This window comes from Balaenoptera ricei, chromosome 3 (assembly GCF_028023285.1).
Source record: "Balaenoptera ricei isolate mBalRic1 chromosome 3, mBalRic1.hap2, whole genome shotgun sequence".
NCBI classification, from domain to species: Eukaryota; Metazoa; Chordata; class Mammalia; order Artiodactyla; family Balaenopteridae; genus Balaenoptera; species Balaenoptera ricei.
The window spans coordinates 156,941,649-156,963,535 of NC_082641.1; the positions used below are offsets into that span (position 1 = coordinate 156,941,649).

At 42.5% G+C, this 21,887-nt stretch overlaps 1 protein-coding gene and 1 pseudogene across 1 annotated transcript; both read left to right on the top strand.

Annotated features, from left to right (window-relative positions):
- Window positions 1-21,887, top strand: part of LOC132362771 (ELKS/Rab6-interacting/CAST family member 1-like) — a 163,659-nt pseudogene that overhangs the window by 20,586 nt on the left and 121,186 nt on the right.
- On the top strand, window positions 16,500-17,295 carry LOC132362767 (large ribosomal subunit protein bL20m). Its single transcript, XM_059917745.1, has one exon. The coding sequence runs from the start codon at window positions 16,579-16,581 to the stop codon at window positions 17,026-17,028; it is 450 nt and encodes a 149-aa protein (XP_059773728.1). The 5' UTR covers window positions 16,500-16,578; the 3' UTR covers window positions 17,029-17,295.

Here is a 21,887-nt window from a genome sequence, read left to right on the forward strand (position 1 = left end):
AATATTAATTAATGTTGTCTAAGGTATTTCACTCTAAGAGACGGCCTATGTCTCAGTGGACCAAACTTGGATTTGGTCATTAGGAAATACGTCATTCTCAGTGCTTGGATCCTCATTGGGTTTTCTTGAGCTGTTTTTCATTTCTGACGCTGCTAAATGTTTTAGACTTCTCCATTAGCATCATGTGGCCTGTCTGACTAGGATTTCAAGCTGCCAGGGCAGGACCACAGCTCTGAGTACAGGCTGGCTGTAGTTTTGTCCCTCATTATAAGACCATGGAATACAGTAGGAGAGGAGCGGCAGATACCTTGTCCTTTGTGGTTCCGACAACTTAAGTGCAATTCTTGGCAGCCTAGTTTTAGACTCTGATATGGGCCTTTTCTCGTATGATGTTGCAGGAAGCTTTCTCTTGCTGCTGACATGTTCTGGCTCCTTGGTTTACTCAGAGGAGTGGTGAAGGAGACATACCTCAAGCCAGGAGCCGCTATGTTGGCCCTTATGCTCTACTTTCTATAACTTTGCAGGATTTTGGAAGAAAATGAGAATATACTCTGGAACTGGAGATACATATACCCACACATAGATTCGTATATATATATATATTTTCACTTCTTCAGGTCTTTGTCCTCATTCCTATCATCTGGAATTGTTTTGAAAGAAAAACGCATATTACCCTCATAAGGAACTAGAGTTTAACTTCGGAAACTTATAACACATTTATAAAAGACACAAAGTGTTCTCTCTTTTTAGAACTGTTCAAGTGCAAGTCAGATTTGAGTTCAAATGGAATGAAATGCCGGTTTATTTCTGGAAGCAAGTTTAGTTATTTTCTAGTCCAGATTCTTTGTTTTACAGATGAAAAAATGGAAATCCAGGGTCTAGGAGGGTTAAGTGATATGCTCGGTGGTACATTTCAGAAGAAACAGAATAGGAAAAAGAATCCAGAACTTGCCAATTTTTGGTCTCACGCATTTTATCTCACACCGCAGTACTGCCTCTGGGTTTAGAATTACAACAGTTTGGTTTCCTTTTAAACTGATGACTTAGGTTTTTGTTAAGGTTTGATTTACAGTTTAGTAAAAATTTAATACTTATGTTCATTTTGGGTTTTAGCAAGTCAATACTATTCTAGAGTTTTATTTTTATTTTCTTTAAGCCTGTAATGGGCATTGAGGTCTCCCTGTGGTCTCTGGACTTCTCTCTCGGCTTTGAAGATTCTGCTGTTCCCTGCTCCATCTCAACTTACGCATATTCTCAACCACAGGGGAGTCTGGAACATGCCAGACATTATGGTGAGGCTGTTACAACGCTCACCCCGGTCTAAAACCTAAGCCACAGGAGACACAGACTTCTGGTTCCGCAGAAAGCAGGTGTTACAGGTAAGGAAGGGAGCATAATGTACAACAGCCAGATTTTAAACAGCTCTGCTCAGATTTCATATTCCCACACTCCCTCTTAATTTACAGGCTTCTGTTCACAGGTAGTTTGAAAACCTATCTGTACCAAATTTAAATATTCAGTGACTTGCCTATAACTAATCATACTTGAAATTAAAAAAGCATGTGTGAACAAGCAATAGCACTAACTAGTACTCACAGGGGAATATTCCAGCTATATTACAATGAGACTTTTGGCAGTAAAAGCACTCAAGTACTGTTTCTTAAAATGTAAGGATTAGGTGTTCTTGAGGTAGAAAAGAAAAATCTATTCTTTGCAGATGGAGGGGACAATGAAATGGATTCACTAGCAGAGTCACTTTTATGGAAATTTGGATCTGTACTGTGAAATTTTAGTGTTTAAACAAGATCAGAGGCCTTGTAGGATGATTTTTTAACATGCTGGATTAGAAACACCAGACAGAATTGATTCCCAGTAAAATGGAAAACGTCCTGAATTAAAAAGGGGCCTCAAAAAAAAAAAAAAAGGAGCCTCACTTGGTAACACTTAATTTTCTAACATGAGTGCTCCAAACTCTTAATAACTATTTTAAAACACTTGATAATTTCAGGTAAGATAAATTTTACGTAAGAATAAAAATGGACAGCGTATATGAATTTGGTGAGACTGAGCATACAATGTGGATTTGCCTTGGAAAACTTGGGCAGTTTTTGAGATTATTGAAGTTGAGCGTCTGTTGCAAGATAGCTAAGTGAACTCTCCCAAAGCATTTCCTGGAAGCATTTGCCCAACAAGTAATCTTCAAACAAACGAACAAACATACATACCCACCATTCCTCTATTCCGTGTAATATAATCCATGGACCAACAAGAATAAGCTTATTTTCTACTTGTACAGTTTTTGGGTGGTGCTGCTTTTCCTAACCTTCTCACCATCTGTCAAGACATAACTTTCATTACTCTCCAGCATCACTTTTAACAGCATCATCTTTCTTTTCGTCCTTTCTCCTTCCCTCCCTCCCTCCTCCTCTCCCCCTTTGCTTTTCTTCCCTGCCTCCTTTTTCTTTCTTTAAAAGGAATCTCTTTTGACCTGTGTTTTCCTCAAGGGTTCAATTGTTTTTATATTTCTCTCCCTCATAATACAGTCTTTGGGGATTTAAAAATACGACATAAGTAGAATCTTCTGTGATTTCTCAGCAGAAGGGAAGGTATGGTTTGTATCACTTTCTCTCATAGGATTCTTTATGGGGTAAATATTTCCAGATGCCCCAAATCTCTTTGTTACGTTTACTATAAGAACCAACAACTCTTCCTTTTCCTGTACGGTGACATGATTGGGTCCTGGGATGGCTCCCACTCGTATCGCTATGAAAACAGAAGTTTCATAAACCAGAGATGAGTTACTTCAACTCAGTTTAATTCAATAAACAGTTATTGAACATTTACTGTGTCCAGGATACCATTGGCCATGGTGAATGATACACGATCCCTCCTATCAAGAAATTTGCAATCTAGTATGGGAGAAACTATGCAAATAAATGTCCAACCATAAGATGACTGCTGCGGTCTAGTAACAAGCAAAGATTTAGGAACTCAGTAGGTAAGCAAAATAAGTCGAATAGTAAAGATGAGGCTCTTTTGTTTGTCAGTATTTTACTTTAGCTCTGTATAGTTTTGAGATATGAAATGGTGTCATTTTACTTTACAGTTCTTGTTACTTTATAATCATTACCACGACTTTGTAGTCATAGCTCATGGGTAAGTTGCTTCACTTATGTGAATGTTATGGAGAGGTACTATGCTTCCGGTAGAGTCTTCTTCAGAAAGAGATTTATTGATTTGAGTTTATAACACTGAATTATGGTGTGGTAATACGTTTTACTTCAACTCGAAGATAGCTACTTTATCGATCCCGTGGGTAAACCCTTACTCTAGATCTGGGCGGTGAGCCCTCTCAGGATCAGCTGTCACACAGCAAGAGATAAGACTTCCTGGATCAGTTTTCTAAAGTGACAGGTTTATTCCCTGGTCAGGACAGAAGATACTGTTTTTAACGAACAGGCTAGACTTCTCTGTGTGCGTATTTGTTCCATGTGTTTCGGGGTGAGGATGGGGTTGAGGAGTCTACTCTGTTTTTATGGGGCATGAATCTGGCTTAAAAATGACAGAGCCCTTTAACAGGGAAATTGCAGCTGGAAGACACCAGCAACTAAGTAGATCTGGGACTTGAGAAACTGTGCCTCCCTGGAGCTATCCAGGGTACTGAACCACTTCTCCTTATGTTGCCTTCTAACCCCGCGAAACAAACATTCAGACATTTAAAAATATCTAGCTTTTTTTTTTTTTTCTGACTAGAGAAATTCTTTAACCTGTATATTTCTGATAACTGTTCTTGCTCTAGTCTTGGCCAGCTGTAGCAGTTCACCTCTTGTGTCTTTTATTCACTAAACAAATATTTAGGTATAACCTTCTCTGCGTTGGGCACTTTTCTCATGGTTAAATTACTCAGATTGAATATGATTATTTTTGCCTTTTTGTGAAATTTGGGTTAAAGAAACAAATTTTATGGGATGCCTAAAGGATCTCAGGTTTTCAAGTGTCGTTTGAAGAACCTGGTTTCTGGTCCAAAGGTTGTGTTTGTTTACGTTTGTTTACAGTACTTAGAATAGCCCTTGGCATAAAATAGGCAGCACAGAAATTTTATTCCGCTGATGATCAGATTTATTTTGTGGAATTTTTTTAAAAATAAATTTATTTTATGTATTTATTTTTGGCTGCGTTGGGTCTTTGTTGCTGTGCGCGGGCTTTCTCTAGTTGTGGCGAGCGGGGGCTACTCTTCCTTGTGATGCACGGACTTCTCACTGCGGTGGCTTCTCTTGTTGTGGAGTACGGGCTCTAGGCGCATGGGCTTCAGTAGTTGTGGCACCTGGGCTCAGTAGTTGTGGCTCGTGGGCTCTAGAACGCAGGCTCAGTAGTTGTGGTGCACGACCTTAGTTGCTCCGCAGCATGTGGGATCTTCCTGGACCAGGGCTCGAACCCGTGTCCCCTGCATTGGCAGGTGGATTCTTAACCACTGCACCACCAGGGACGTCCCATTTGTGGAATATTTTTCTATACCATGTTACAAGGAACATATTTCTTTTCAACCTAAAGGTAAAATTCTTTGAAGAAAAATTTTGCTCTAAGTGCTCTAGATGCAACATGCACATAATCCTGATGAATGTAGACTAAGCATTTTGGGGCACTGTCATATACATTAGGACCAAAGTACAGGCTGATCGGAAAGAAAGGGACCAGAAACTTCCAGCTCAGACTTTTCTACTTATGTATTTTCTCAACCATCTTTTCATTCTATTTTATTCATACTAGTCTATTCTGTATTCAGGTAAACAACCACCACCTGTTCACCCCCTCTCCTCCAAAAGAGGAAAAAAAGAATTTTTCCTTTGATGACAGCAACACATGACCCAGGAAGGTGGAGTATATTCTAAACTGTCCTTTTGTAATTCCTTGTTCTAAGCATCTGGCAAGACAAATTGGTCTTGACTTCCCTGGAAATGTTGGTTTCTTTCAATGAGTATAAGGGGTACAGAATCAACAGTGTTCCTAGTGTTCTCAAGACCAGTTATTGTATGGGTCAGTAAGGCTAAACCCTTCACCCCCAACCTGGTGTTAATTTAATGTTATTCTCAGTAAATATCTGAGACAGACTGAATTTGAGCAGAATATAAAGTATCTGGCTGAAATTGAATCAGGTTCAGTGTTCTAACATAGCGATTTGCCACTACCCACATCTATTTCTGTGGTATGCCTTTTTTTTTTTTTTTTTTTTTTTTTTTTTTTTTTACAACATGTACATTTAGAAACTTGGTAAGGTCCAAACTGTATCATAATTGACTTGAAAATGTCAGTTTCTTGGGATTGCCAAACTCAAACACTTTTCTTGGTATCTCAGTGAGAAATCAAATTTGAGGTTGAAGAGTATTGACCAGTAAGCTTCTTTTCTAGAGATTGTTACTCTACCTTTGGTCATGGACCAAGTTTAATTATTCCTATTGCTTTTATTTCTCTTTCCTTAGGGAAGTGATAGGCACTTGTTTAGTCACCGGAAGTTGTGAGAATTTGTGGACCTCAGCAAAGACCCAAGAGACCTATGCAACAGTATTGTTTTCCTACTTATATACCCAGACCCAGTTTGTTTTAAAATCTATTTACTGATTCCACCTGAGTTGCATGACTTAGTTGTAATATAATCTCTTGATTTCTTGAATTATCTCCAGACTGGACTTCATGATTGATTTCTTTTTCGCCTTTGACTTATTCAGATGGAAATAGGTTAAACAAACAGAAAAACTTGACTATTATTCAAAGGCTGAAGGATTCCTTCATTACTTCCCTCCATTTCCTTGGGAATCAATACCATTGGCTGTTTTCTTTTAGTTAGCATAGTTTTGCTTGCTTAATATAATTAATATAGTAATTTAAGAGTTATATATACGTGATCTGACTTAACCTTCCAATTCTATGGTGTAGTATTACTACTGTCATTTTATGTGTGAGAAAGGTAATGTTCAGGGGGAGTTAAGGAATTTCTAATGACCATAAAATTAGGAGTCAGGACTGAAGATTCAGACCCAGCTCTCTCCGACATTAGTCACTGCTTTTAATCACTCTTCTGCTTGCTTTAATATTTCTTTACTGCCCACATAAAGTGCCATGTCAGAATATAGAAATGGTTATTAACTGAGGAAATAGGAAATATTTTGATGTTTTTAGGGAAATTCAAAACATTGTAGAATAAAAAGCTGGACATGATTTTATTGGCAGTTTTATCGCGATGGCTTAAAAGAAATGAAGTTGTTCCTGAAGGTACCTAGTTTATTGTCGTGAAATATATTTGCTTTGCCTCATGCTGTGTTTTGTAACATTTGGTCCTGGTAGGGTTTATTTGTGCGTGTAGTTTAATATAAAGATCTCAATTTTAACAAATACTGGGAACTCTTCGGAGAAAAAGCCAAAACAGATGTGTTTTTACTCAGTAGTTTTTGTTTAGGTCTGAACCTTTGATAGGAATTTGTTCCACAAATGTGGTTATTACAGAAGATGAAGAAAGCCAAGCTGAACACAAAGTTAGATGACTTGTCTATTTAATTTTAGGTGATACTTGCCGAATGTCTTGAGAAAATATTTTTTCAGCTTGTTTCAGAATTAGAATAGACTCTGTTGACATTTTATGCAAGCATATATCTGTTATTCCTTTTTAGAAATTCGAAGTAAATTCTTCTTATAAAAATAATACACAATCAATAATACACGACCATTTTCTATGAGGAAATTTTCAAATGAAAAAACATTAATCTCTAAACATCCGTAACACCAACCAGTTAATATGTTAGTATGTTTCATTTGGTTTTTGACACACGCAAGTGCACACAAAACTTAACATATAATTATATAATTTTATATGTAATTTTGTGTTCCAGTTTTCTACTTAATTAATAGCATTGTCTTATTTTGCATTTCTGTGACTTCCAGGGAGATATAATCTACTTTATTGGCCAGTTCTATCTAATTTGGGGTTCTCTGCTTGTGTGTATGGTGTATGTGTGTGTATAATTTAATATATATATGTGGGTGTGTATATATACACATATGTATAATTCGTTTTCTTGTTTTAGAAAAAGATGCATTGTATTCCTTTTAATACATCACAACTTACCCATTTTATTGGGAAGACTTTGCACATATTAAAATCTGATATATTAGGACTAATCAAGAAGAGGTCAGTGTGACTAAGATGCTTTTTAAATGTTTTTTTGTATTGTATATAGCAACTGGAGCTGCTTTCCCAACAGAAATTTGAAGTGATGCCGAACCTGTGCTAATGAATAGATATAATTAATTGGAAAACTTCATCTGTTTTCCTACAGTGTCTTAAAGACTTGAAAATAATCCCTCAGTAATTTAATCATATCTCCTAGTTTTCTCCTTTAATGGTATTACCTAGCAATATTTTTTCTTTATTTTAAGATCATCTTCAGCCTAATCCAGATAGCCCTATTAAATTATCGTATCAAAAACCAACGATAATTTTCTATACCTTTTATTTTCATAGGGAAATATTTTGAGATCCACCAGTGTGATTAAAAAATAGAGCAGGTGGAAGTGGGGCAAGGGTGGGAATTGACATCTGATGCAAGAGCCAAGGAGGAAACCATTGTTTTTACTCTGGTCAGGTGATATCATGCTAGCCTTACATTTCTAAAATTTGAGTATCTTTGGAATTATATTCAACTGCAGCAGTTTAAGTTGTAAATGCTTTAATGTTTTCAAGGCATGTCTTTTAGTGACTAAACTTTTCTAGTGCATTTATTTCAGTAAGGTTGAGGGGATTTCTATTGGATGATCTTCTCCAAATGAGGTAAATATTCTAATGGTAACTGTCCTCCTGGAACACATATCTCTTGTTATTAAAAGTTTTCTAAGAGTACTGATGAATTTAAATGACTCACAGTAGCACAATAGGCATTTGAGTTAACCTGATTTTTAGCAACAACTTTTTTTTTACTGTGAAACTTCTTATTCCAAGATGTTGGGGGAAAAGGGGAAAAACTACAAAGAAAAACATAAAATTTAAATGAACTGCCACTACTTAGATAAATCAGGGTCAACATTTTTTTTTTAAACATCTTTATTGAAGTATAATTGCTTTACAATGGTGTGTTAGTTTCTGCTTTATAACAAAGTGAATCAGTTATACATATACATATGTTCCCATATCTCTTCCCTCTTGTATCTCCCTCCCTCCCACCCTCCCTATCCCCCGCCTCCAGGTGTTTACAAAGCACCGAGCTGATCTCCCTGTGCTATGCGGCTGCTTCCCACTAGCTATCTATTTTACATTTGGTAGTGTATATATGTCCATGCCACTCTCTCACCCTGTCACATCTTACCCTTCCCTCTCCCCATATCCTCAAGTCCATTCTCTAGTAGGTCTGTGTCTTTATTCCCGTCTTGCCACTAGGTTCTTCATGACCTTTTTTTTTTTTTCCCTTAGATTCCATATATATGTGTTAGCATACTGTATTTGTTTTTCTCTTTCTGACTTACTTCACTCAGTATGACAGACTCTAACTCCATCCACCTCACTACAAATACCTCCATTTCATTTCTTTTTATGGCTGAGTAATATTCCATTGTATATATATGCCACATCTTCTTTATCCATTCATCCGATGATGGACACTTAGGTTGCTTCCATGTCCTGCCTATTGTAAATAGAGCTGCAATGAACATTTTGGTACATGACTCTTTTTGAATTATGGTTTTCTCAGGGTATATGCCCAGTAGTGGGATTGCTGGGTCGTATGGTAGTCCTATTTTTAGTTTTTTAAGGAACCTCCATACTGTTCTCCATAGTGGCTGTATTAATTTACATTCCCACCAACAGTGCAAGAGCGTTCCCTTTTCTCCACATCCTCTCCAGCATTTATTGTTTCTAGATATTTTCATGATGGCCATTCTGACTGGTGTGAGATGATATCTCATTGTAGTTTTGATTTGCATTTCTCTAATGATTAATGATGTTGAGCATTCTTTCATGTGTCTGTTGGCAATCTGTATATCTTCTTTGGAGAAATGTCTATTTAGGTCTTCTGCCCATCTTTGGATTGGGTTGTTTGTTTTTTTGTTATTAAGCTGCATGAGCTGCTTGTAAATCTTGGAGATTAATCCTTTGTCAGTTGCTTGATTTGCAAATATTTTCTCCCATTCTGAGGGTTGTCTTTTGGTCTTGTTTATGGTTTCCTTTGCTGTGCAAAAGCTTTGAAGTTTCATTAGGTCCCATTTGTTTATTTGTGTTTTTATTTCCATTTCTCTAGGAGCTGGGTCAAAAAGGATCTTGCTGTGATTTATGTCATAGAGTGTTCTGCCTATGTTTTCCTCTAAGAGTTTGAAGGCATGGGAGAGACTTAAGTTACCCACAAGAAGATCCAAAGAATCATAGGTCTGAGAGTTTTTTAAGTGGGTATACTTGAGGATGTTTATAAGCTGAAAGAAAGTAGCCAGCAGAGGAAGGGTGTGAAGATCTAGGAGAGGAAATGATTGTTCATTTGTTTTCAAAAAGCTGAATACTTATCGTGTGCCTGGCCTTCTTCTAGGATCTGGGGTTCACACCATCTGTTATCTCTTCTGCAAGGACAGTTCAACTCATCCCCTGGTGAAGAGAAGTCAGATTATTCTTTGCATCCAATGCAGGTGTAGGAACTGTTCTGTACCTCTGAAGGGACTTTACTTAACCAGAGTAATAAGTTAGAAATCAAAAGAAATTAGAGCTGAAAGGACCTTAAAGGCCACTGTACTTAATTTTGCCTAATATTTTACATTGAATGTAAGAAAAGTTTATTGCAGAGCCTGTTCTCTTCAGAGTTCCTTCAGTGAACTTTATGTCTTCAATCCAGTGGGTCTAGCTCGTAGATTTTGGCCTCCTCCTCAATTTGCTTCTTCATCCATATTACATTTTGCCCGGACTATGGCAGAAGCTCCTGGGTGGTTTCGCGGCCCCTGGGCTCAGTTCCTCTAAGTTCATCTGCCTACTCGGGTTGAGTGATCTTCTAACATAAAAAGATACGCTTAAAATAATGCTGCTAATGGCTTGCCCACACAGAGTTAGTGCATACTAGCCGCCCAGCGTGTGCTCTGCACAGAGGCGTGTAGTCTGAACTGTGCTCGGCCAAGCCTCCTGGGGCTCTTTGGCCCTGAGGAAGGGGAGCTTTTTGGGATCACTCCCTTTATCTAATCGGTCCTTCAGCAGCGGGGCACCTTTTTCTAATCAGCGGAGGCACCCTTACTTAGCCAGTGGTAACCCCAGGCCTCATCACCTGTGGGATACAAGCCATGCTGTCTCCCAGGCTTGCTTCCGCCAACATCTCTATTTTCCTTTCTGTCTGTTCTCACATTTGGACCCCTGGCCTTTAGTCATCCCCACCTGCAGTATTTACAGTGCCCAGCAGGTGTCAGGCTTGAGTGTCTTTGCACAGGTGCTCCCTCTGCAGTTAATGCACCTCCTACTCCACCTCTGCATAGCCTCAGCTTTTTAGATTCTGCTTCAGGGTTATCATGAAGCTGTCACTTAGATATAACATTTTGCCTCCAAGGAACCTCTGTGCATAAAGGTTATGCTTCTTTATCTCATGTGATTCAAATTTTCACGTCCCTCCTTAATGCAGGCTTTAAGGGCAGGAGTCGTTTCTTATCCTTAGCACAGAGCAGATGCTTTTTTTTTTTTTTTTAAAGGTGCTTTTTAATGATGATAAAATGTATGGTTTAAATCACTCATTTTACAATAATTTTGCTTTAGGTTGTGACAGAAATAAAGTTTACAGAAGTCGTGTTCCTGCGATAAGAAATAAAGATGTGACCTTCCAGTTGTGTAAAGCTCTTAAATGCTGTGTGAGTGCGTCGGGTGCGCTAAGGAACCTGGAGCTAAATGGGCTAGTTCTGAGAGAGAGAGACTTAACTATGTTAACAAGGTAAGCCTTCATTGTATCCTGCCAACATTTGATAGTTGCTTTTGGGGCAAGCTAAACCAATAAAAGTTTAAACTTTTTCTCTCCATTAAAGGGATTGAATAAATTGGCCACTTTATCAGCACCTCATGCCTGTCACATTAATGGCTGAACTAGAAAATCAGAAGGATCAGCACAGGTTTTATTTTCTTAATCCTTACCTCAGGGTGGAGAAAGGTCAATCCCGAACTGAATCCCAAGTTTAGACCAGGAAGCCCTCGGGTTCCTTATAGTATCTCAGAAATATGGGAAAGTAGAAAGGAACAATAAAGTGTAGGGCAGATTAGCCTCATTTTCCTGTGAAGCTTGAGGAGAGGGAGGGAGGAGGTGGATGACCATGGGCAGTTGGGCAGGTTGTGCACTGTACAGCACCATAAATGTAGAACGTTTGCATATATTATTATGACAGCCTTCTGACAGATGGAAATGGTGTCTTGAGGAAGTACCTTTTTCTGTTTCTCTTAGAGAAGTGCTTCTCAATGGGAGTGATTTTGTCCCCTGGGGGATATTTGGCAATATCTGGAGGCACTTTTGGTTGTCACAAGTAGCTGATGTGTTACTGGCATCTAGTAGGTAAGGACAGGGATGCTGCTAAACATCCTACAGCGCACATGGCAGTCACACACAACAAAGAAACAAAGTCACACATTGCCTAGCTCAAAATGTCACTAGAGCCGGGGCTGAGAAACCCGGGTCTAGAGGATGAAGGTGAACCTCCCTGTCTCTGGTATCTTTTCCCTGCTTGTTCTGGAGAAATGACAGCTGGAGAGGGAGTGAACCATTTCTGACTCTGCATCCAATATGCTCCAGCAGCCTGTAGTACATCATGTACTCATAGGGCCAGTGTGCCTGGAGGAACCCAAGGCTACCTGATGGCAGAGCTGTGGATCAGGGTGACAGCCAACATGGGAAAAGCCTTCCTGCCTCCAGGCCCTCGGTTCACCAGGCCCAGGTGTCTCTTCCTTCCATCCATGGGCCTCTGAGATGAACCAGCTTTCCTTGTCCCTCCTAAGCTTCCCAGGTTGTGAGTCCTTGCCTCTCAAGAGTGGGGCACAGTATCCTCAGGTTTGCTTTCCACGCTGCCTCCTGAACCAGTTTTGGAAGGTTTGTGGATGATCAGTTGGGGGATAACAGGTAGAAAATTGAGACAAAACAGTGAACTCCGAGACTGGTGACTGGGTTCAAATTCCAGCTTTTCCACATGTCAGATGTATGGCCTTAGGCAATTCACTGAACATCTCTGTGCCTCAGTTTTCTTGTCTGTAAGATGGGGGTGAGAACAATAGTGCCCACTTCATAGGGCTATGGTGAGGATCGAGTTAGTATTTGGCATGTATTTGGCATGTAGCAAACAACATGTAAGCGGTAGGTGTTCCAGGCCTCATTCCACGTTAATTTTTGGTATCTGTATGAGTTTGCTAGGGCTGTCATAACAAAACACCACAGTCTGGGTAGCTTAAACAACAGAAATTTATTTCTCACCGTTCTGGAGGCTGGAAGTCCAAGGTCAAGTTGTCAGCAGGGTTGGTTTCCTCTGAGGCTCCTGAGGGAAGAGCCTGCTCCAGCCTCTCTCCTTGGCTTGCAGAGCGCCGCCTTCTCCCTGTGTCCTCACAGGGCTTTCACCCTCTGGGCAGGCCTGGTGTCTCTCTGTGTGTCTAATCTGCATTCCTTATAAGGACACCAGTCAGATTGGACTGGGATCCACCCTAATGGCCTCATTTTAACTTAATTACTCTTTAAAGGCCTGATCTCCCAATACAGTCACATGCTGAGGTACTGGGGTTTAGGGCTTCATCCTGTGAATTCCGTGGTGGACACAACTCAGCCCATGACACCTGACAAGGACCTGGTAACAACACCAACATGGTTCTAACCATGTTTAACTGTGATACCAGATGCAAAAAAAAGCCAGGACAGACCTTGAGGCCATTACTCTAAGTGAAATTAGAGAAAGACAAATACTGTATGATCTCACGTATACGAATCGAAGAAAACTGAGCTTATAGAAACAGAGAACAGTTCAGTGGTTGCCAGAGGTGGGAGTAGGGGGGATGGGAAAGGTGGTCAAAAGGTACAAACTTGCAGTTATAAGAGAAACAACTCCTGGGGATGTAATGTACATCGTGATGACTATAGTTAAAAATACTGTTTTCTTTTTTTTTTAAACATCTTTATTGGAGTATAATTGCTTTACAATGGTGTGTTAGTTTCTGCTGTATAACAAAGTGAATCAGCTATACATATACCTATATCCCCATATCTCCTCCCTCTTGCATCTCCCTCCCACCCTCCCTATCCCACCCCTCTAGGTGGACACAAAGCACCGAACAATACTGTTTTTTAATTTGAAAGTTGCTAAGAGTATAGATCTTAAAAGTTCTCATCACAAGAAAAAAATTGTAACTATGTGAGGCGGTAAATGTTAACTAAACTTATTGTGGAAATTATTTTGCAATTTATACACATATCAAATTACTATGTTGTACACCTGAAATTAATATAAAATTATATGACAATTATATCTCAGTAACATGGGGGGAAAAAAGGAATCCAATATCTCAGGTATAAAGCCTCCCTCCTCCTTCCCTCTCACATTCTCGGGAAGACCTCAGGCCCGGGCCTTACACCTGCCTTGAGTATATTCCTATTAACTGTGTCAGTAAATGGTAGGTGCTTCCCTTCCACACCTTCCTTTGCTCGTCATTGGAGAATATGCTAGAGCGACACTAGAAAAGTGATCACATATCTCCGATTTTTGTGGACAATCATGGTTTCAAAAATTCTGTCCTCTTGTCCACCTAAGAACACTGGTATTTTTCATACTACAGGTTCCAAAATGTGGTTCAGAAATCATGGTCACGGTGCCTGCCATGCCAGGATGGCAACTTGGAGGGCTGGGGAGGGCGTGGCAGGTGGCAGGTGGGGAAAGCCGGCAGCCAGAAGGAGGAGAGGACAAAGAAAAAGACCCAGGAAATTCGTATCTCTAGAACAAATTCCCAAATAGTAAGAGTTTACTGTAGCAGCAAGTCCTAGCCTCTAGTTTACTGCTAAATCTAGTCCTCAAGGAGCACAGCAGTCAGAACATTTAATACAAAATTTCCTAGCTCTAAAACGGAAATATTAATACCTGCTTGTTGTGTTTGGAAGTTATTTCAAAAAGTAACGCTAATATCAATAAAGCCCTTTATAAAAGAGCTAAAGGAACTCTGTAAGTATTACTTTTGTTTGTTTGTTTTTCCATCACTCTTCATAGCTGCCAAGCAGTAACGGCTGTCTTTGTACTGAATCCCGGAAGTGTCTCTGTATCCTGGAAGTATTGCAATGATCGTCTTCACACCTGCAAAATATTCCTGCACCGTGTACGCAAATGATTATGGCTCCGCTCTCGGGCCTCATCTGGGAGCTACTGCATGTGAGGATCAAATTGATACACATTAGGGCATCCTCAGCGGTCTTTGGCAAAGGCCTATAGATTACCTCGCTATCCAATTTGTTAACTGGACAGCAGAGCCTGAGTGGAAAGAACAATGCGCTCGTCAGTTGGGAGAAGCTCCTCCAGGTATCAACAGATACAAGCAAGGCAATCTCACTGTGCAGGTTGATTAGAACTGGGTTTGTATTTTGGACAATAAACTCTACTTATGATAGTCTCCCAGTCACTAAGTATCTCTGCTGTAAGAGAAAACTGGGGCTATTAACTTCTCCAGATAGAACCCGAGGGAAAAGTGATCATTTCTTTTCTAAGCAGAAGGGAAGGTTCTGCTCAATAAAGATCAATTAAACATCTCTGTTAAAAGACTGCTTGAAGCTGGTGCCAAAGGAAATTCCACTGTATTAACCCGTGCTCCATCCAACCCTCCCCACCTCTGTAGCTTGCGCTGGGGAAAATTGTAAGAGGACGCTGGCTATTGTAAGCTTTATAAGGTGACAGTCGCTCTCACATCCGTGGCTGAATGATCTTTGATGTTGAGTGATTTTTCCTGCATTTAGCAGGGGTATTCCCGGAGGATGGCAGGCAAATCAAACGCTCCTCTGAATTCAGCTGAGCATCAATCATCCTCATGAGGGAGTAAAAAAAAGAATATAACAATAGGTACCGGGAAAAATGATATGGTGGTCTGAGCTAGTAATTCCCAGGATGCAGGAAGAGTTTTGGGGGCCCTAGAAAATCCACTGCATAAAGAAAACCCGCCACAATCTCCGCCAGCATCTTATAGTTACCACTTCATTCTTGTCCTTTAAAATACAGTGTGCTTGTCCTTTAAAATACAGTGTGTCTTGTACATTAAGATACAGTGTGCTTCTACTCTCTGGCTTAGACTGCATCCTCTCATGTAAATTCCATCTGTTCTTGCTTGAGGGAGGGCAGACACAACCTTGACTTTATCCTCTTGATGAGAGTGATGTTTCATGGTGTTGGGAGGATTTTCATTGGGTCAATTGCCTGATTGAGACATAGCCTTAGTGAGGTGACAAATAGCAGGCATTAATGTCTCTTTTTTAATGGTATGATGAATGGTCTAAGAGAAGGGTCAGCAAACTGTAGCCAGCCGCCTGTTTTTGTAAATAAATGATTGGACCACAGCCAGGCCAGTTCATTCATGAATTTTCTCTGGCTCCTTTTGCGTCGAGTAGTTGTGACAGAGACCTAATGGCCCACAAAGCCAAAGATATTCCCTGGCCCCGGCCACCCCTGATCTAAGACCGTTCCCACAGTCCTCTGATGATAAGAATCACCTGGATCATTTGTTCAAAAGACAATTTCTGGGTCCAGCTTGGAACCGCTGAGTCAGAATCTCCAGGGAAGGGGCTTTGGGAAGGTAGAGTGAACAAGCTTCCCGGGTGATTCTTATCCCCAGGGAACTACTGGTCTCAGGTGTGCCTGCCTACCAGGTAAGGAGGAGGTTTTCAAAGAGGCAGTGGGGGTGGGGGGTTGGGCGGAGTTTGCCTTGGAGAGCACGGGCCTCGCGGTTTCACTGCTGGGACTGCATCCCAGCTCCGCTTCTCCCCGAGCTTCGCCACCTCGGGTAAGTTCCTTTTAACACTGTTTCCTCCGCTGAGAAGTGAGGGTCATGGTGCCCGGTTGGCAGTGTGTGTATATACGCTGAGAGCCTAATCCAAGGCTCGGTAGTGGTCACCCTCACTAAGAGGAGCAGCGCCATGTAAACACAGAAGACCCCGCTGTGGAAACATCTCATAAATAAGACAGGCCCAGCGGGGCTTTTCAGTAGTCCACGGTGTACAGCTGTTTTCCTCAGAAGGAAAAACTCCCTTAAAGGAATCTCCCATTACGTTCAGGACAGTATACGGCCCTTTAGAAACTCAATTCTCCACAGAATGCTGAGTATTGCAAGAGGTTATCATTGGCTGTTTTAGGATATAGCTGAGTTTGCAAAGGAATATTTAATTTCATGATTGAAAACTCTGGTACTTCGCACGAGACAGACATATATTCTGTTTCTGAGGTTAATGTTTTTAAAAACTCTTTGCCGAGTGACCTCCCCCAGGAAGTTCCCCTGGGGGAGGGAGGAGCTGACCCGGAATTGCTGGGTGGGGGGTGGCGGCGGTGGCGCGACGCTCACCTTGGTGAGCAGAGGCGCGGGCTGCGGGCGCCATGGTCTTCCTCACGGCGCAGCTGTGGCTGCGGAACCGCGTCACCGACCGCTACTGGCGGGTCCAGGAGGTGCTGAAGCACGCGCGGCACTTCCGGGGGAGGAAGAATCGGTGCTACCGGCTGGCAGTCAGGGCTGTGACGCGAGCGTTCGTGCAGTGCACCCGAGCCCGCAGGTTGAAGAAGAGGAACCTGCGGATGCTCTGGATCAGTCGAGTTACAGCTGCTTCCCAGGAACACGGCCTGAAGTACCCAGCATTCATCCTCAACTTGATTAAGTGCCAGGTGGAGCTCAACAGGAAAGTACTTGCAGATCTAGCCATCTACGAACCAAAGACTTTTAAATCTTTGGCTGCTTTGGCCAAAAGGAGGAGACAGGAAGGATTTGCTGCTGCCTTGGGGGACGGGAAGGAGCCCGAAGGCATTTTTTCCAGGGTGGTACAGCACCTCTGAGGGGCATGCTGACACCCACTGCCCTTTGAGGCGGAGCATCTTAGGAAAAGTTTTTTTTTTCCCTCATGTGATGATTATACTAAAATAGGGACTAAGATTTGTCAACAGTGAGTAAGTTTGATTTGCATTTGTGTTAATTTACATTTCAGTAACAGGCCTGAGAGAAAAGGCCTTATCTTGCCTCTTTTGGCACGGGTTCAGAAATCTCACATGGATTGTGTAAATAAAGTTTGTGTGGAACGCAAAAAAAAAAAAAAAAAAAACAAAACTCTTTGCCTGGCGAGATCAAGCAATTTCAGCCATTCGTGTAGCTGTTGAAAGGCAGTTTTTAGATAAATTGCGCATAAATCCTTGCAAGATACAGGACCCAATAATACTTCAGGTTACCAGGGAGTTTCATATTTTACTAAAAGGGGGAAAAAGTCAATCTTGAATCTTTTAGTCCGATGACCAAAGAATTGCTCCATTGATTTTGTTCAGCTACTCAGGTGGGTGTGCAGTTGATCCTGATTGGATCTTATTTAAAGTTTACTTTTTCTGGGAAGTATTAATTCGAATGTAGTATGGGTAATACTGGAATACGAGAGCCTCTTTAAAGCCACTTTACACAGCTTGTGTAAACATCCTAGGGTAGTTTCCTCTTAACATTTTCACAGATATAGAACTTGAGTTTGCTGTATGTTTTCCTCTTTTTAACAGAAGAGGGAGGTAAAGGCTTGGCTAAACAATGTACCTAAAACCCAGGCTAGAGGGAAATGGATTCATATTCTTAGAGGAACAGGTAAACAAGAACAGCATGAATTCTGCCAGGTATGATTTAGGTTTGTGAAGGAAGGAAAAAAAAGCACACTTGGCAAATGAGTGTGGTTTGCTGATTTCTTTATTTTTAAACTTAGTTTTAAACGAAAGTACCAGTGGGACCCGAGAAAAACGAATCTGCAGAGGGCAGGGGGCGGGGGGTATTCTTCATTTTTATTACATGCAGTGTTGGAATCGTGCTGTGCCCTGAAACACAGCTGGATGAACAGGGTAGTTCAGGGTCTGCCTGGATTAACTCCTTAAGCAAATTTCTAGGCTGCCAGGCCGGCTGGTTGAGCTCCAGGCTGGTGGCTAGTGGTGCCGTGTTATTCCTTTCCGCTCACCTCAAGGCGAAAACCCGGAAGTGCCGACCACCAGTAGCTGCATGTACGCCTTGTGGAATGTCCAATGCTGAGAGATTCTCTTAGGCTCATGCCTCCTGTGCAGATGCTCCCCACACACACCCCCCCGGCCAGCTCCCAGAGTTCCCATGGCTCACACCTGGTGCCAGCCAGCAGCCGCGGACCTGCCTGTAGGCCCTCGTGAAGGCCTGCTGCTCGTCCTGAAAACCTGCTGCTACTCGAGAATCCAGAGGGGCTGCTCCTCATGGGGCGCCGTCTTGGCTAGAGGCTGCCTACATCTTCTGTGGGCTTTGCCTCCGTGGTTTCCAAGGGGGCAAATGGGGGCTGCCGGGCCTTATTTGACGGGAGACATGAATATCTGGGCTAGGTTCACTTCAGAGATTCATCGTTTTCCTGATAGGTATGAGTGATAAGTTTTGTTTGTTTTGTATGTGGGTGGGGTCATGGAAATACTTGGGGATGGTAATCAAACTTAGCTGAACTGAGTTTGCTGTCACTGAGCAGTGTGATCTTGGACAGGTCTTTTAACCTTTCTGGTCTCCATCTGTAGAATGGGAATTATAATACTAGTCTCATTTGCCTTTGAGATTGTCATGAAGAGAAAGTGAACTACATATACGAAAGTGCTTTCAGAATGGCAATGTACTCTGTATGCAGTGTGTGTGGCAGATAGCATCCCAGTTTGAATTTCAATGAGATTCAGAACTGTGATTAACAAGGCAAGCAGAGCCAGGATGGGGTGAGGCAAGCAGGGTGGGTAGGGCGCTAAGTGAAGGAGGCACTCCCTCACGGGGGTGTTTACATGCGGCTCTGAACCAGCAAGACGCTGAGAGTCAGTGTCTCCTTCAGTTTTGCACTGTAGTCACCCTGCTTGCCTCACCCAAACCCCTGTCCTGAGTGAAAGTAAAATACATGCCCATGAAAATTATACATGTGAGATACACTTTTGTTGTAACAAAGTCCACCAGTACCTAATCAACCTTGACAGATGTTACCGCTGGGACAATTTCTGGGGTGTCTTTCCTGGCGTTTTTCATACATGTACAACCTTAAACTAGCTTTTGTTCTCACCTCATGGGCAGCACAGAAACATGGGGAAGAAACACCAATCTGATCTCAAAACCTCATGCGTGTTCTAGATCTTTGTCATGGGTGTATTTGTAGACTCTGTGGAGGGGTCACACAGCACATGACACGGCCAAACATGTTGAACCTACGTCACCCAGCTTTCTCTCCCGTACACCAAGTCTTCAGTAGCTGCTCCAGGACCTCCACCTCCCCCGTCTTTAAAAGCTCCAGGTACTTCTTTTCTTCCATCTCCTGGTTGGCTGGCTGGCTGCCTGCCTGCCTCTCTCATCCACTACTTCCTCTTTCATCTCCTCTCATGAAGACTAATCTGGCCATTTGAGGACTCTTTATCTCTCTTACTGTCTCCCAGATCAGTTCCATAAAGGATCTGGTGGTAAAAAAAGACTCCCCTTCAGGCATGGGTATGAGGGAGAAAGGTTGTCAGTAGCTCCATAGGTTTTGTTCCTGACATGTAATATTCATATGTACCTCTTCCCGGCCCCTCCTCCACACTTTTGAAATGCGATCACGCTGTCCCTAACGTCTTCTAACTCAGCGGTCCCCCACCTGTTCGGCAGCAGGGACCGGTTTCCTGGAAGACAATGGTTCCACGGGGGAGGGGGCGGGGGGCTCAGGCAGTCGTGCAAGCGATGGGGAGCGGCAGATGAAGCTTCGCTGGCCTGCCCGCCGCTCACCCCGCCTCCTAACAGGCTGTGGAGCGCTGTTCTAACTGGCATTGTGTCACTTAACGATGCATCGCAGAGCTCTCCAGTGGTACTTCCAAGCTGATGTCATCGTTTTTAACAGCTGCCTGTATTCTACCCTGTCAGTGTGTCATAATTTAACCCCTTCTGTACTAGGAGATGTGTGTTTCTCCTTTTTCACTCTTGCAAATAATCTGCGTTGAAAATCCTCCTACACTTTTCACTTCCTTGTGTGCTTAGAAGTTTGATTTGCTGGGTCAAACAGGATGATGTGCATTTTGATAGCACATTATGGGAAGGTTGATTGTGAGCACGGCATGGGCTCTGTCCCTGGTATTTTTCTTCCTGCCCAACCTCTGCTAGATTCACCTTCACATACAGTTTTCATTCACATCTTGAGGGCTGTAAGTAACAACTGTCAGAGTTGTTTTTCTAAAATACCCTCGGTAAGCTATCGTGTATGGCACCGGTGTGACTGCTTTGGGAATGGTAGCTCCCAGGAGGAATGAGATGTTTCCCCTACTCCATATGGACCATCCTGCAGTTTGGCCTGCGGAGGCCTCAGGGTGCTTGAAGGCGCAGGAGAGGGAGCTGTGTGGACCCATCGCCGCCCAGTGGCCGCTGAGAGGACGACGGCCTTGTTCGCAGGCTCAGGCACCAAATCCCTGGGAACTCCTAGGAATGCTTGAGGGGCACTTTACTGGAGGCTGAAGTCCTGCATGAACAGCAGGGAGGTGGGAGCTAGTGACATCTGGGCTACTGTTACAGTGACTCCATGTGCAGCCATAGGCTGGCGCCTGGGGCAACTCAGGTGACTGTGGCTTTGGAGTGAATTTGCGTTTTATGGCTCACATGGTATCTACAGATACTAGAACGAGACAGCGGCAATATGCCAGGAGCAAGTCGTTTCTGGGCAGTGCTTATCTGCCTTCAGGACCTCTGCCATAACTCTGTGGTCCATAAGTTGGGAACCACTGAGGTGGGATATTGGAAAGCTGAGTGCAAATGAAATCATTAACTCAATGTCAAGGGGAGCGTGCTCTTGAAAGGAATCCTGGGGTGAGTTCTCACCATACGGAAGGAACACCCGGTTGTTCCCATTCAGGATCCTAAAATGACTCCCTAATGTAACAAATCAACTTCTCTGGGCAGCTTGTTACCCCTTCATAACGAGTCCCCACCCTATAATGAGCCCTGTCTCCTGTGGCTCTGATCAGGGCAGGTGCTGTCACTGCTATCGGCAAACAGAAGGCTTCTTTTTGCTTCTAAGTCATTGCTTCTGCTTCTTGTACCTCCGTGAAACGCCACCTCCGTCCCTTTGGTAATCTAAAGCCTACCATCTTTGCTGCCCTTCTTAACGCCCACTGCTCCAAGTCCTCTCAGCAACTTGGGCTTTTAGTGACTTTGGATTTTGTGAACTCCTGAAGCTTTTACACTTGGTGTCAGACATTTGCTGTGGTCTCTGTTTCGGGTCTGTCACTTGTCTTCTCGGCTAGACTGTGACTTCTGACATCAGTGATGCTTCATGTTTTCATAGCTCCTTGAAGGGAGTTGCTGGACACAAAATAGTGTAATATTTCAGTGACTTGCTGCATGATAAAAAAAATGAAAGCCTTTTTGTAAATGGAGATGTTCGTATATTAGATCTGCTTTATGTAGACATTTTAAAAATCATTCATTCAGTCACGCATACACACGCACACACGCACGTACACTCCTCATACAGGGCTGGTCACAGGTGTAGGCGCATAGCCTTCCGCTTAGAACAGAGATGTGTTCCTGCGAAAAGCATGCCAACCAATGTGGACAATCAAGCCGATGGCTCATAAAAACGGAGCCAATCTGCTTGGATCGAGACTGGGCATCCAGACCCCGTGGATCACGTGTCCACTTTCCCAGGCCTGGCGTGCTCCTCGGAAAACACTTG